This window comes from Solanum stenotomum, chromosome 8 (genome assembly GCF_019186545.1).
Source record: "Solanum stenotomum isolate F172 chromosome 8, ASM1918654v1, whole genome shotgun sequence".
NCBI lineage: Eukaryota > Viridiplantae > Streptophyta > Magnoliopsida > Solanales > Solanaceae > Solanum > Solanum stenotomum.
In genome coordinates, this window is record NC_064289.1 from 9,105,883 (window position 1) to 9,118,646 (window position 12,764).

Below are 12,764 nucleotides of genomic sequence, written 5' to 3' on the forward strand. Positions count from 1 at the left end.
AACTAATCTAAATATATACTTTTTTTATCCCAATTTTTGTGGCACTTTTCATTTTTCGATAGTCAAACAGTTTAAGTTTGACCGAGAATTTACGCATGGGATCTTCAAAAATTTTTTAGATGAAATTTATATATTTGTAAACTACATAAAATGTACTAGAAGACACACTAATTGATAATTTAAAATATTTAAAAGATATACGAAAAACTTAGAGAGGTCGCTCTCTGCTTGTTTTACTTGTTAAATTACATCCAATGTTATTCCGACACCATTCATGAACCTCGTGGGTTTTGCTTTGGACATTTCGACGGCCCAAAAATTGTGGGACGGCCCATAATCATTTTGGCATCGCTTTCTCAACAAAGTTATATTGCTTGAGACATTATATTATATAATTTTTTGTTGGACAAGGCCATTTCACCTTTTATTTATGTTAGATTTCTCTGAATTAGTTATTTTCTTTTGCCATGTTTGATTGATTAATATCTCAAAAAACAAGTTATTTAAGGTTCAAAAATTGCGAATAATGAACTTACTCATCTATGTTTTTTCACTTAATAAACACCATTTTTTTTTTGTATAGGGGAGAATTTTGATATCTTGATGCACTCATACATCACATCACACTATCAACATTAAATTAAAGTCATATGGGTTTTTTTTTAATCTTATTATCGTATGAATTTTATGAAAAAAGTTTTAAAGTCTTCTAGTATATTTTGACTTGAGGCTATCAATTCTATTGAGTCATCCTGAGAGTAATAAAGGATTTTTAGTTAATAAATATAATCTAAATGTTCACATATATTGTACTTTAAATGCAACGACGACACGAACACAAAAGTAGGAAAAGAGGTCCCTCTTCCAGGCTGAATACTAACATCGATTTTTTTTTTTGGCACTATCTATTCTGCGTTCCATATTGATTTGTCCCCTGGATTGCACTTATTCTTCATTCAAAAAGGGCCAAAACATGTAATAGTTTTAATTGACTACAACGATGGAATATGTGTTAACTTAATTATCATACCGTTCTCGTGCCATTGTCTTTACAACTCACACTATAAATTTCTGATTTCTCTGTGTATTCTATCAATATCCTTATTTGTCTAAACTTAACTCACATCAATCAATCGATCATGCTTCTTTGTCGGATTGGTCACATCATAATTATCTAGGTAAGTTTACTTCCATGATAAGATAACAAGAGGTGAGAACAAGAACAACCACTCTCGTAACAGAGGAAGAGGTAACTTTGATGACATCAATGCCAAGGGTCTATCAAAAACAATCTCTCTACCGAAGAGGTAAATAACCCCTCTTGGTGGAAGGTGATTGCTTATCGATGAGATAACTACTACTTCAAAAGAGAGTTTCACAAATTTGGTTGGCTTAAATGTGGAAGATCCCATGGTGTAAAAGATCGTTAAACGAGTTTGCATTCTTTTCCCATAAGAAAGTAACATCTGCTGAAAGAACCAGACGAGAGTCATCAGTTTTTATAAACGTCAACGGGTTTCCTAGCACAATAGTTTGTTTGAATGTACAATAGGTAGGTTACATATATATATCTTTACAAAACACCTCATATATCCAGAAACCTCTTTGTCACGAAGCAAATCAAGTTTACATCATCCTAATAAGGCTACTACTCTCCCTTGACGATTCGTCCGCAACCTTAGCTTGCAACACATCTCAATCATACATTCCTTCCTGCTCCCAAACATCCACAAGAAAATCTACCATTTCCTGTCGTTTTACATGATGAACCAAAAACAGTTGAATAAAGCACATGTTTAGAACGGCTGGAAAGTTGAATAGAGCACGGTATGAGAGGCATTCAATACATTTTAAGCTTTTTCAACAAGCAGACTTACAGCAAGTGGGATACGCTTGGGAAATGGCTTGTTGCTCCCCAGCAGACTATCATAAGTAGCATTCCAACTGCAAAAATAAAATTACTATCGAAGTATGATCCATCAATAGAAAACATTTAATTGAGCGGAGAACAAAATATCCTAGCGTGATTATTCCTCAAAAATCCATGCTGAACATCTGAATTCCATACCCATGCAAATCCCAGACAAGTATCATCCTCTCTGGCTTCTGCAGCCTTTCCTCTTTCAGTTGCTAATCTTAATGTAGGACCAACCTTAGGAAACTATTTAGACATAATTTTGACCTTCCTATCCCAACACTAAATGGAAATCCTAAAACCATCACATAGAAATTCGTACTACAGAAGATGACTACAGTATTGTCTGGTTAACCAACTGATAATATATCGCCATGTCAAAGAGCCACACCTAAACTCCAAGGACTGTCATGCTTGTCATGCTTGTTCAAATGTATGATCATCTTATCTAAAAACCTAAGTTGTTAGAGAGAGAACACTTATATTGTTTAATTATATTCTCAACACGCCCCCTCACATGCGGGCCAAATTCTTTTTTCAAGGGCTAAGCACGTGGAACTTCTTTTTGATATGGATGGGGTGAGATTTGATCTCCGGACGTCTGCCTGCTCTGATACCATGTTGAAGTGTATGACCATCTCATCTAAAAGCTTAAGCTGCTAGAGTGAGCACACTTTTATTATTTAATTATATTCTTAACAATGTTCACATTGGATATTTACCTTTAAGGAGTTCTATAGAGTTATGACTTTTAGAATTAGTTAATAGCAGGTCTCAATTAAACAAGATCCCTGACCCAAAAGGTCTTCGATCCAACTAATAGACTGCTGAATATACTCCTTTGGTATTCCAACTTGCCAAATAAAAATCAATCCTATCAGAAGTAGTTTCGACTCTTTTGTTTGAATCTAGTTTGTTGAAGAGAGAAGATGTAGTGAAATGTTGACAGTTGCCATGCCAGAGCTCTAGAATGCTACATTTTATGATCAGAATTCACACACTCAAATACCTAGACAAAACCCATGCCAAAAGAAATGCACCAAATCCAGTAACATATCTACTTCCAAATCAGGCCTCAAGCACCTTCCCCCCAACCCAACCCAAATAAGTTTCAGCCTAGCATGATAACTGATTAATTTCTTCATTTTTAATCAAAGAATTAAAATTTAGGACAAATTGAAAACAGATCATGCCTCGGTTAATCAGAACCTAAAACTTGAAATACTACATCATTTGTAGTCAAATTATAGTAAGACAGTGTGGGGTTCTTGAATTATCAGATAGTTCAGTAAAAATTATAACATCTAACCTTAATTTGGGTTCAAGAAGCTGTTTTGGTTGCTTCTCGGGACTTTTACGTCCGACCCACTGCTGTCTGATTTGGTTCCAGCGAATAAATCCTGATAAAAAAGAACTAGATGCATAAGTTAACTCATAGAAATATATTTTTTCAGAAACCTATTGGCTGATCAATCTTACTCTTAGGACCTTTTTACACAGACACAATGAGCAAGTTCAGAAACTTCTAAAAAATCTCCGAGGGCCAAGGGGATTAGCAGGAACTACCTGGAACATCCAGATTCTCAAGAACTGGTATTTGAAAAAAATTTAAAAAATTACTGATATTTAATAACAAGTAACCACTACTTTATCAACAACAAAAAAAAAGTACCCACAAGATTTACCAAATGCAGCAACTTTCTTGCCACATATTTACTCGTCAGGTCTTATTTGTGTTGAAGACTACCATAAAACACTAGGGGCATTGTAGGGAACATTTCTAGAAGAATAATGACAGATATGATCCATGGCTAACCAGAGGTCTAACGCACCAAAAAAGATAAAGAGAGGCACCGGGGAACAAAGGAAAGAAAGAAATTTATTGCTGAAGCATGAGTACTGCTTTAGCTGTCGAAAGTTCTCATTTGACAACTGAGATCTCTTATACTAGTGATGTTGAATAAAGAGTTTTCAATGAAAACATCGTGGTTCATCTAACAACCAGGATATCAAAAAAGGCATGGAATGATATTAAGTTGTGAGCAAGAGAAGATCCAATACCTACCATGATTTACAAATTCAGAATGGTTGTTTGTATTTGCAGCGCCATGAGCATCGGGTGTCTGAGTAGATGTACTAATTGACGAGATGCTTCCTTGTGATTGAGCTGCACTGTAGTTGTCCATGTCACGCGTACTGGTTGTCCAAAAATCCGCCGACAGTTTAGCTTTATGTACTAAATGATCTAGATGTTTCTTCTCATTCAGAGGCTCATGAACTGAAGAAATTAATTTGATTTTACTAACGGACCCCAGACAACCACTGCACTGTTACAAATGACATTTGTTCTGTAAGAATCAATTAGGATACATATACGTAAAAGAGACGTGTTCTAGTCAGAAAATTCAAAAATAATTTCCATGGCGCGTAAACAACGGAAAGGATAAATGGCTATAGGGCAAGCAGGATATAACATTTCCACCTCATTAGGATCGACTCTTCCAGAGATCATCAAAACAATATCGACCTCCTTCCTAATGAGGTTTAGAGGCTATACTACTACATAAAGTTCATTTGGTTATTGCTTTAATAAGTTACAGACTTATGGAGCACATACGAATGGACAGATTGGGATTTTGGACTATGTGATGACAAGGTCAGTGTAACACCAATTACTAGTAAATATTCTTCTGTCATTGAATAGACTAGATTTAAGCAAATAGCATCAAGATTTAAGTTTGATTACCTTTTGATGTAAATAACTTTGAGACCTACATTTTGAGGAAAGTAATTGTTTTAACTACTGTAAACTCCTAGACTAAATCCTCAGAGACAAGTGAACTACATTTTTGCATTTAAAAACATGTTAATAATGGTTCTAATACCAAATTATTGGTATTGAAGAACAGAGAAGAGAAGAATAAGAGAAAAGAGTATAGATGAGGAGAAGTTTTGGGAGAAAACTAGCAGATTGTATTATCATTTATCATGGTGCAATACAAGTGTTTGATTGAGCTCTTATACTACCTGTTATGTCCACATGAAGTATGCTGAAAATGAAATAACAGGCGAGAAGAAATTAAATTAGGAAAAGAAAATGCTAACTTAAGCTGACAAACTTTCCCCCAACAATTAGCTCTTACGCACACTTTGAGCTAATTATTAGCGTAGCCACTAATTCCGTTTCAAGTTTTTCAAAAAGTATCAAAATTGTATGAATAAAAAGTTATTCTGCATCCCTCAATTACCATCTTTTGGTCCACCATTATTCACAATTACTTCATAAAGAAATAAAAGAATCGAAAACCTAAAAGTTATAAAAACACATCATTTCTGGATTACAAATTTTTGGGAAAATTAGGTACTTCCCCAGTCATTGATTCATTTCATTATTTCATTGATAGGCTTTCACAATGTAAGTCAGTGGAAGCAAACGGGCAATCGGCTGCCTAAAGGACCCCATTTGTGGTTGAAGGTCAAGTTTATTCTCCTTCCTTCAATATATCTCACTCCGCTATGCTAGAAAACTGAGCAGCTTCAGTTTATTACCAACCTCGAGTTCAACAACCATTGGGTAAAAACTAAAACTTACTCCTTTCCTTAAGCAATCCTATCCTTTTCTTGCTTTCTTCTTGTCTTGAGCTTTTATAGAACAGCTTTATATCAGGTATAGTTGGTTAGGATGAAGCGTTAGTAGATATAACAAGTGTGCCGGGCTTTCTTTGCTGCTTTCAGGGTATTTGGAAATATATTTAGAAGTCAAAAAAGAATAATTCTAACTCACTCATAACAAACAACAAGCCTGGTCCTCAAGGCCATCACTATTCAAAGTAATAATTTCAATCAAGAACACCTTAACCCTAAACTAGTTGGGTTAACTATACAAATACTCTCTATCCATTTATATTGAAGCCCAAATCAGATGATTGTCATATACTCATAGATAAAAATACTATATCCTTTCCTCAGGAACCATGTCTACTCAAACGCCTAACCAAAAAAAAAAAAAAACCCTAATTGAATAAACCAAAAAAAAATAAAAAAATTAAGCTATGATAGAGACCAAAAAGACATTACCCCATGCATGCGATTGCGATGAATTGAATGAACCAAGCTGAAATAGATCCGATTAGAAACAATGCTGCCACTATAAACAACGAACAGACGAAAATAAAAAAATTCACAGGGCCTGCTATAAAAAAAACACCAAAATGTTTCAAATTCTTACACGAATCGCAGGGGAAATTTAAGGCAAAGAGATGAAATACCTTAAGATTGAGAGAGAGAAAGTCGAAGCAATCTCTCTCCGGGGAATAACCTTCCAGAAAATTGGTCCGGTGCCGGAATGGTGAAATCCCCTTTCAATTAATCATTAGATGGCTATTTTATTCTGCTTATATCGTACTATGTTGCCCGTGCTATGCACAGGCAACGGGTTCAATAATATAAATGGTATGTTTTGGCGCTAATAACGGAGATTTTGAAGCGATTGTTTACATGAATAAAGGAATAAGTTTTTTATCACAAACTTGTACTTTATTTGACGCTATTCAAGGCACAATAAGACTATTCACATACAACATTTTTGAAATATTTTATGTTGTCAATTATCATGATTTATAGTATTTTTACGATAGATTCACTTAAAGAATTAGTGGAATTTTTTGTATTTTTTTTCAAAACATATTTTATGTTGTCAATTATCATGATTTATAATATTTTTACGCATTTTTTAAATATAAAAAACCCAAAAAAAAATAAGACAAATAAATTAAAATGGACCCAATATATGTTATTTTTGTTGTCTCAATTTATGTCACACAAATAAAATTTGGAGAGTCATCCAAATTTTAATTTTTTTAAAAAAAATGTTTTAAGATATTAATTATTGTGATTTATAATATTTTGATGTAACTTTCAAATAACCAACATTACTGGTCACTTTGTCCTAATTTATGTGATATGGATAAAATTACAAAATTAACCCTTTTAAAATGTCTTTCAGATATTTTAAGTTGTTAATTATTATTATTTATAATACTTTTTTGATAATTTTAAAATGATATGTGTTATTTTTTCTGCCCTAATATATGTGAGCCTGAAAAAATTCTGAGAGTGAACCTATTTTATTATATAGCTTTTAAATATTTTAAATTGGTAATTATTGTAATTTTTAATGCTTTTTAAGTCATTTGTAAATGATATATGTTGTTTCCTTTGTCCCATTTTATATAGTATAAATAAAATTCCTGAAACCAACTAAATTTTTAATATATTTTTTAAAATATTTTAAATTATTAATTATTGCGATTTATAATATTTTTAAAAAAAGTACAAAACTTGTATCAGCCTAAAAAATGACCACGATAATTCGAAGCCTACAGAAAGCAATATGGTTGTACGTAATTTTTAAATACTTAATATATATTACTCCACTTGTCTCAATGTATGTAGCATTGATAAAATTTTAAGATTCAATTAAATGTTGTTAATTGTTAACATTTATAATACATTTTACGTAGTTTTCAATAATTTCACATTAAACAATACATATTACTACTTTTGTCTCATTTTATGTGACATTGATAGATTAATTTTAAGAATCAGTCAATTTACTTTTTCTGTTTTTTTAATAAATATTTTAAGTGGTTAAAATCACGATTTATTGTATTTTATACATAATTTTTAACGATAGATTAATTTCAAAAATTAATCGAATTTTTTTATATGTATTTATTTTTGAAATATTTTATGTTGTCAATTATCATGATTTATAGTATTTTTACGCAATTTTTAAATATAAAAAAAATTAAGACAAATAAATTAAAATGGACGCAATATATGTTATTTTTGTTGTCTCAATTTATGTGATACAAATGAAATTTGAAGAGTCATCCAAATTTGCATTTTTAAAAAAAATGTTCTAAGTTATTAATTATTGTGATTTATAATATTTTTATGTAACTTTCAAATAACTTGCATTGCTGGTCACTTTGTCCTAATTTATGTGATATGGATAAACTTACAAAATTAACCCTTTTAAAATGTCTTTCAGATATTTGAAGTTGTTAATTATTATTATTTATAATACTTTATTGATAATTTTGAAATGATATATGTTATTTTTTCTGTCCCAATTTATGTGACCCGGATAGAATTTTGAGAGTCAACCTATTTTATTATATATCTTTTAAATATTAAATATTTTAAGTCATTTGTAAATGATTTATTATATTATATTATTATATATTATATTATATTATATTTATTTCTACTATATAATAAAAGGGGTTTTATGATGATATTATATAATAGTAGAATATATATTATATAAACTCCCTTTTATTATATAGTAGAAATTACAATTACAAAATTAACCCTTTTAAAATGTCTTTAAGATATTTTAAGTTGTTAATTATTATTATTTATAATACTTTTTTGGTAATTTTAAAATGATATATGTTATTTTTTCTGTCCCAATATGTGACCCGGATAGAATTTTGAGAGTGAACCTATTTTATTATATATCCTTTAAATATGAAATATTTTAAGTCATTTGTAAATGATTTATTATATTATATTATTATATACTTTATAAACTCCCTTATAGTAGAAAAATAAATATATATTATATAGTAGAAAAAATAATTTATTATATTATATATTATATATTATATATTATATATTATATAGGGAGTTTATGATTGGACATTACAATGTCCCATCATAAACTCAATCTTATATAGTAAGAGAATTTATATAAATGATCAGCATAGATTAACATTTTATTTTTGGGCTCATGTTGATTTCTTTTTAAAAACCGTTGGTAATGATTGGTACGAGATATAAGGTGTAATAATTTTAAGATAAAATATAGGGTTATTTTGTCTCAATTACTATATTTTATTCTAAGTTTGACTGAAAATATTAATAGTCCTTAAATTTATTTTATCATAACATCTCATATGTAATAAAATAATTTATTTTGAGATAATTAGTTATGAAAATAACTTGTTCCTAATTAAATGACTCTAATAAATTTTAGGAGATTTACGTTAGTTCATAAGAAAATCACCTAGCTATGCTATAAAGAAAATATTATTAATTTTTATAGTAATAAAAATGAAAAATACAAAATGTAACTAACCCCCCAACCCACTCTATATATCTGTCTCTCTTATTCTTTGTATTTTTTTTTCACATTCCTCTTTCTTTATAATTTTCATTAAAAAAAATTCTAAATATTTATATCTTCCAATTGTTTGGAATTCCATTCAAATGATGAATTATTTTCATAAAGACAAAACTGTATTTGATCTTATAGTATTAATTAAATACAAATTTTATATATAATAAGCCACAATCCAACTATGATTGTAACTATCTTGTTAGCTTTCAACAAANGCTCCAGCTCCAAGCTTAAACACAAAGCCAGTGGTTGAACGACGAGTATCATGGTCTCCTCCATAGTCAGAGTCACAATATCCGATCAGTTTGCATTCTTCACCTTTCTTATACAACAGACCATAGTCAATTGTACTTTTTACATATCTCAAGATTCGACGAACTCCATCCAAATGAGACTTCTTTGGATTTTGCATGTAACGACTCATCACACCTACTGCATAAGAGATGTCAGGTCTTGTTAAAGTTAAGTAAATCAAACTACCCACCAATTACCGATACATTGTTGCATCTTCCAAGTCTTTCCCTTCATGAGCACACAACTTAACATTTGGATCCAGTGGTGTTGAGGTTGGTTTGCAATTGAACATTCCAAACTTCTTTAATAAATCTTTGGAGTATTTTTGCTGATGCAAGCAAATTCCTTCTTCACTGCGATCAACCTCCAAGCCAAGAAAATGGTTAAGATGTCCGAGTTCCTTCATCTGGAAGCGTACTAACAAATTCTCCTTTGTTCTGAGAATTTCTTCTTCACAATCTCCTGTTAGGATTAGATCATCCACATATACTAGCACAATAGCTAGTTTTCTGCCAACAATTTTCACAAACAGGCTGGAATCTGACGGTGCTATTGAAAAATCACTATGAGTAAGAAACTCAGAAATCTTATCATACCATGCCCTTGGCGCTTGCTTTAATCCATAGAGTGCCTTTCGAAGCTTACACACATACTCAGGATAATCATGACTCTGAAAATTCATTGGTTGACACATGTAAATCTTTCGATCCAACTCTCCATGCAAGAATGCATTCTTTACATCCATCTGCCATAAGTTGCAATCTTTACTAGCTGCAAGTGCAAGTAAAACCCGGACAGTAGTAAGCTTTGCCACTGGACTAAACGTTTCATCATAGTCTAGTCCATATTGCTGAGAAAAACCCCGAGCTACAAGATGAGCTTTGCGCCTTTCAATTGATCCATTTGTGTGACGCTTTATCTTGTAAATCCATTTACAGGAAATGGGTTTGGCATCCCTTGGTTTTGTCACGAGCTCCCACGTTTGATTCAGTTGTAGCGCAACAATTTCCTACTCCATAGCTTTAATCCACTTTGGATTCTGGAATGCTTCCTCAAAAGTTTCTGGTTCCTTTTCATTTTTATCTTCTGCAATGGCAGCATTGGCAAACTTGGGATTTTGCTTTTTGATCCTTGTTGACCTTCTGAGTGAAGGTAGTGAATCTGCTCCAATTAGCTCACATTCTTCACCTGGCTGTTGGTACATACCAGTTTGCCACAGATTTTGAGTCACGTCTTCATCAACATTGTCTTCATTAGCTTCACCATCTAGACTCAATTGGATATGGGAAGAGTCCGACACATTTTTAAAGACATCTGAATCTGGCAGCGGTTCCTTATTTGCAGACCACCAGGAAGAAGCTTCATCAAATATCACATTTTGTGAAGTGTAGCACTTTCCTGTTGTTGGATCACAACATCGCCACCCTTTTCGTTGACTATCATACCCTACAAAAATACACCTAACAGCTTTTTTGTCCATCTTGCTACGTAAATGATTAGGTACAAATACATAACATACACATCCGAAAACACGAAAATAGCTAACAGATGATTTCATGTTCCACAACTTCTCAAAAGGTGAAAGAAAATGTAACCTTTGTTGAGGAAGTCTATTGATCACAAAAGCTGCAGTCTTCATAGCTTCCGCCCAAAATTGTCCTGGGATATTTTTTGCGTAAAGCAGGCTCCGACAAATTTCTGCTAGGTGTCTGTTCTTTCTTTCTGCTACGCCATTTTGTTGTGGCGTATTTGGACATGTGAACTGATGGCGTATTCGACACTTTTCAAGGAATTCAGAAAATTCATATGAGGAATATTCACCACCATTGTCAGTTCGCAAACAAAGAATTTTCTCATCAACTTCTCCTTCAGCAACCTTTTTAAATTCTTTGAATCTTGAAAATACCTCAGACTTCTCCTTTAAAAAATAAGTCCACACATACCTGGAAAAATCATCAATGAATGTCAACATATATTTCATCCCACCAACAGAGAGTTGTTTGACAGGGCCGAACACATCTGAGTGAACTAACTCTAATGGTTCCTTGGCTGTATATTTTGAATCCTGATACGGCAACTGATGCGCTTTACCATACTGACAACCTGCACATATTACATCCGTCCTTACTGGAAGTTTGGGAAGACCCTTCAACATTGACTTTTCCATCATGACTCTAAGTTTAGAGTAGCTAACGTGACTCAACCGCATATGTCATAAGTCCGCCGTCTCATTCTTCCTTGTCTTGTCTATATATGTGGTTTATGCCGACATTACATAAATAGAATTTAACCTTTGCCCTTTCATCACTGGCTCTTCTTTAACCTCAAGATCATGGTATATTCTTACATCTTGCGGACCAAATAGAACATAATGACCCGAAGATGTCAACTGAGCTACTGAAAGAAGATTTTTCTTCATACCTGGGACATGATAAACATTTTTAAGCAGCATCAGATCAGCATAATTATTTGGAGACACAATAGTCTTACCAATGTGAGCTATTAGTAATTTTGTGTCATCTGTTGTCACCATTTCACGACTTCCCTTGTACTCGGACAAATTTTACAGCTTCTTTTTGTCACCAGTCATATGATTTGAGCATCCCGAGTCAACAATACAGTCATTCTCATAGTCAATTTGCTTAGAGGTTGTTACTGTAAGAGCTAACTCCTCTTGTTCTACCGCAAAGAACGCTTCAACATCCCAATTATCTTCACTATTTTCCTTTGGACCAGAGGTAGCAGAAGCATTGCTCTCAATAGTCCTCTTTTTGAACCAACAAATATTGGTTTTATGTCCCTTCTTCCCACAGTTATGGCATTGCCCTTCAAACCTCTTATTGTTGACCCTATTGTTCTTCGAACTTCCCCCTGGACGAGAGCTTCCTTCTCCTTGATGACTTTTTGACTTATCATCAGTTTTTTTTTATCTACCGGCGTTGTACTGCTTGGGGTTTTCTCTGCTTTTGTTGACGTAGAACGCTTCCTCCTCGCCTTTAAGAGAGACTCCGCTCATTTGCTTAGCCAAGGCTTCCTGACCTGCTAGCAAATTCTCAAATTCTACAAGTGATGGCTGATTTTGCCATCTTTGTACGGCAGCAATGAAGCTTCTATATTCAGGCTTCAGACCATGGATGATAATCCGCTTCATCCTCGTCTCTCCAATTGGAGCTTGTGGATCTAACTCTGAAATCTCTCGACATAGCATCTTAACCTTATGAAAGTATTGTGCAATTGGCATGGTGCATTGTCCTATCAAGAGTAATTCACTCTCTAGGAGTTGGAGCCTTGTATCATTTTTCTTTGAGAATAGCTTGGCTAATGTATCCCAAGCCTGCTTTGGGGTGGCGGCGTCTCGTATGTGCT

General features: G+C 32.9%; 1 protein-coding gene across 12 annotated transcripts in view; it reads right to left on the reverse strand.

Moving 5' to 3' along the window:
• Positions 1-1,496: 1,496 nt before the first annotated feature.
• LOC125874647 (uncharacterized) overlaps positions 1,497-12,764 on the reverse strand; it is a 13,154-nt gene continuing 1,886 nt past the window's right edge. For 2 of the 12 annotated variants that reach the window (XM_049555625.1, XM_049555623.1), the window contains exons 3-6: positions 3,981-4,242; positions 3,225-3,315; positions 1,878-1,944; positions 1,497-1,749 (exon numbers count right to left, since the gene is read on the reverse strand). In XM_049555625.1, the coding sequence (XP_049411582.1) occupies positions 1,696-1,749; positions 1,878-1,944; positions 3,225-3,315; positions 3,981-4,242 (474 nt within the window). In that variant the 3' untranslated portion in view covers positions 1,497-1,695. Of the gene's footprint in view, positions 1,750-1,877; positions 1,945-3,224; positions 3,316-3,980; positions 4,243-5,992; positions 6,108-6,183; positions 6,202-12,764 lie in introns of those variants that run through there. The other 10 variants (XM_049555631.1, XM_049555634.1, XM_049555626.1 and 7 more) reach the window with 9 other exon arrangements.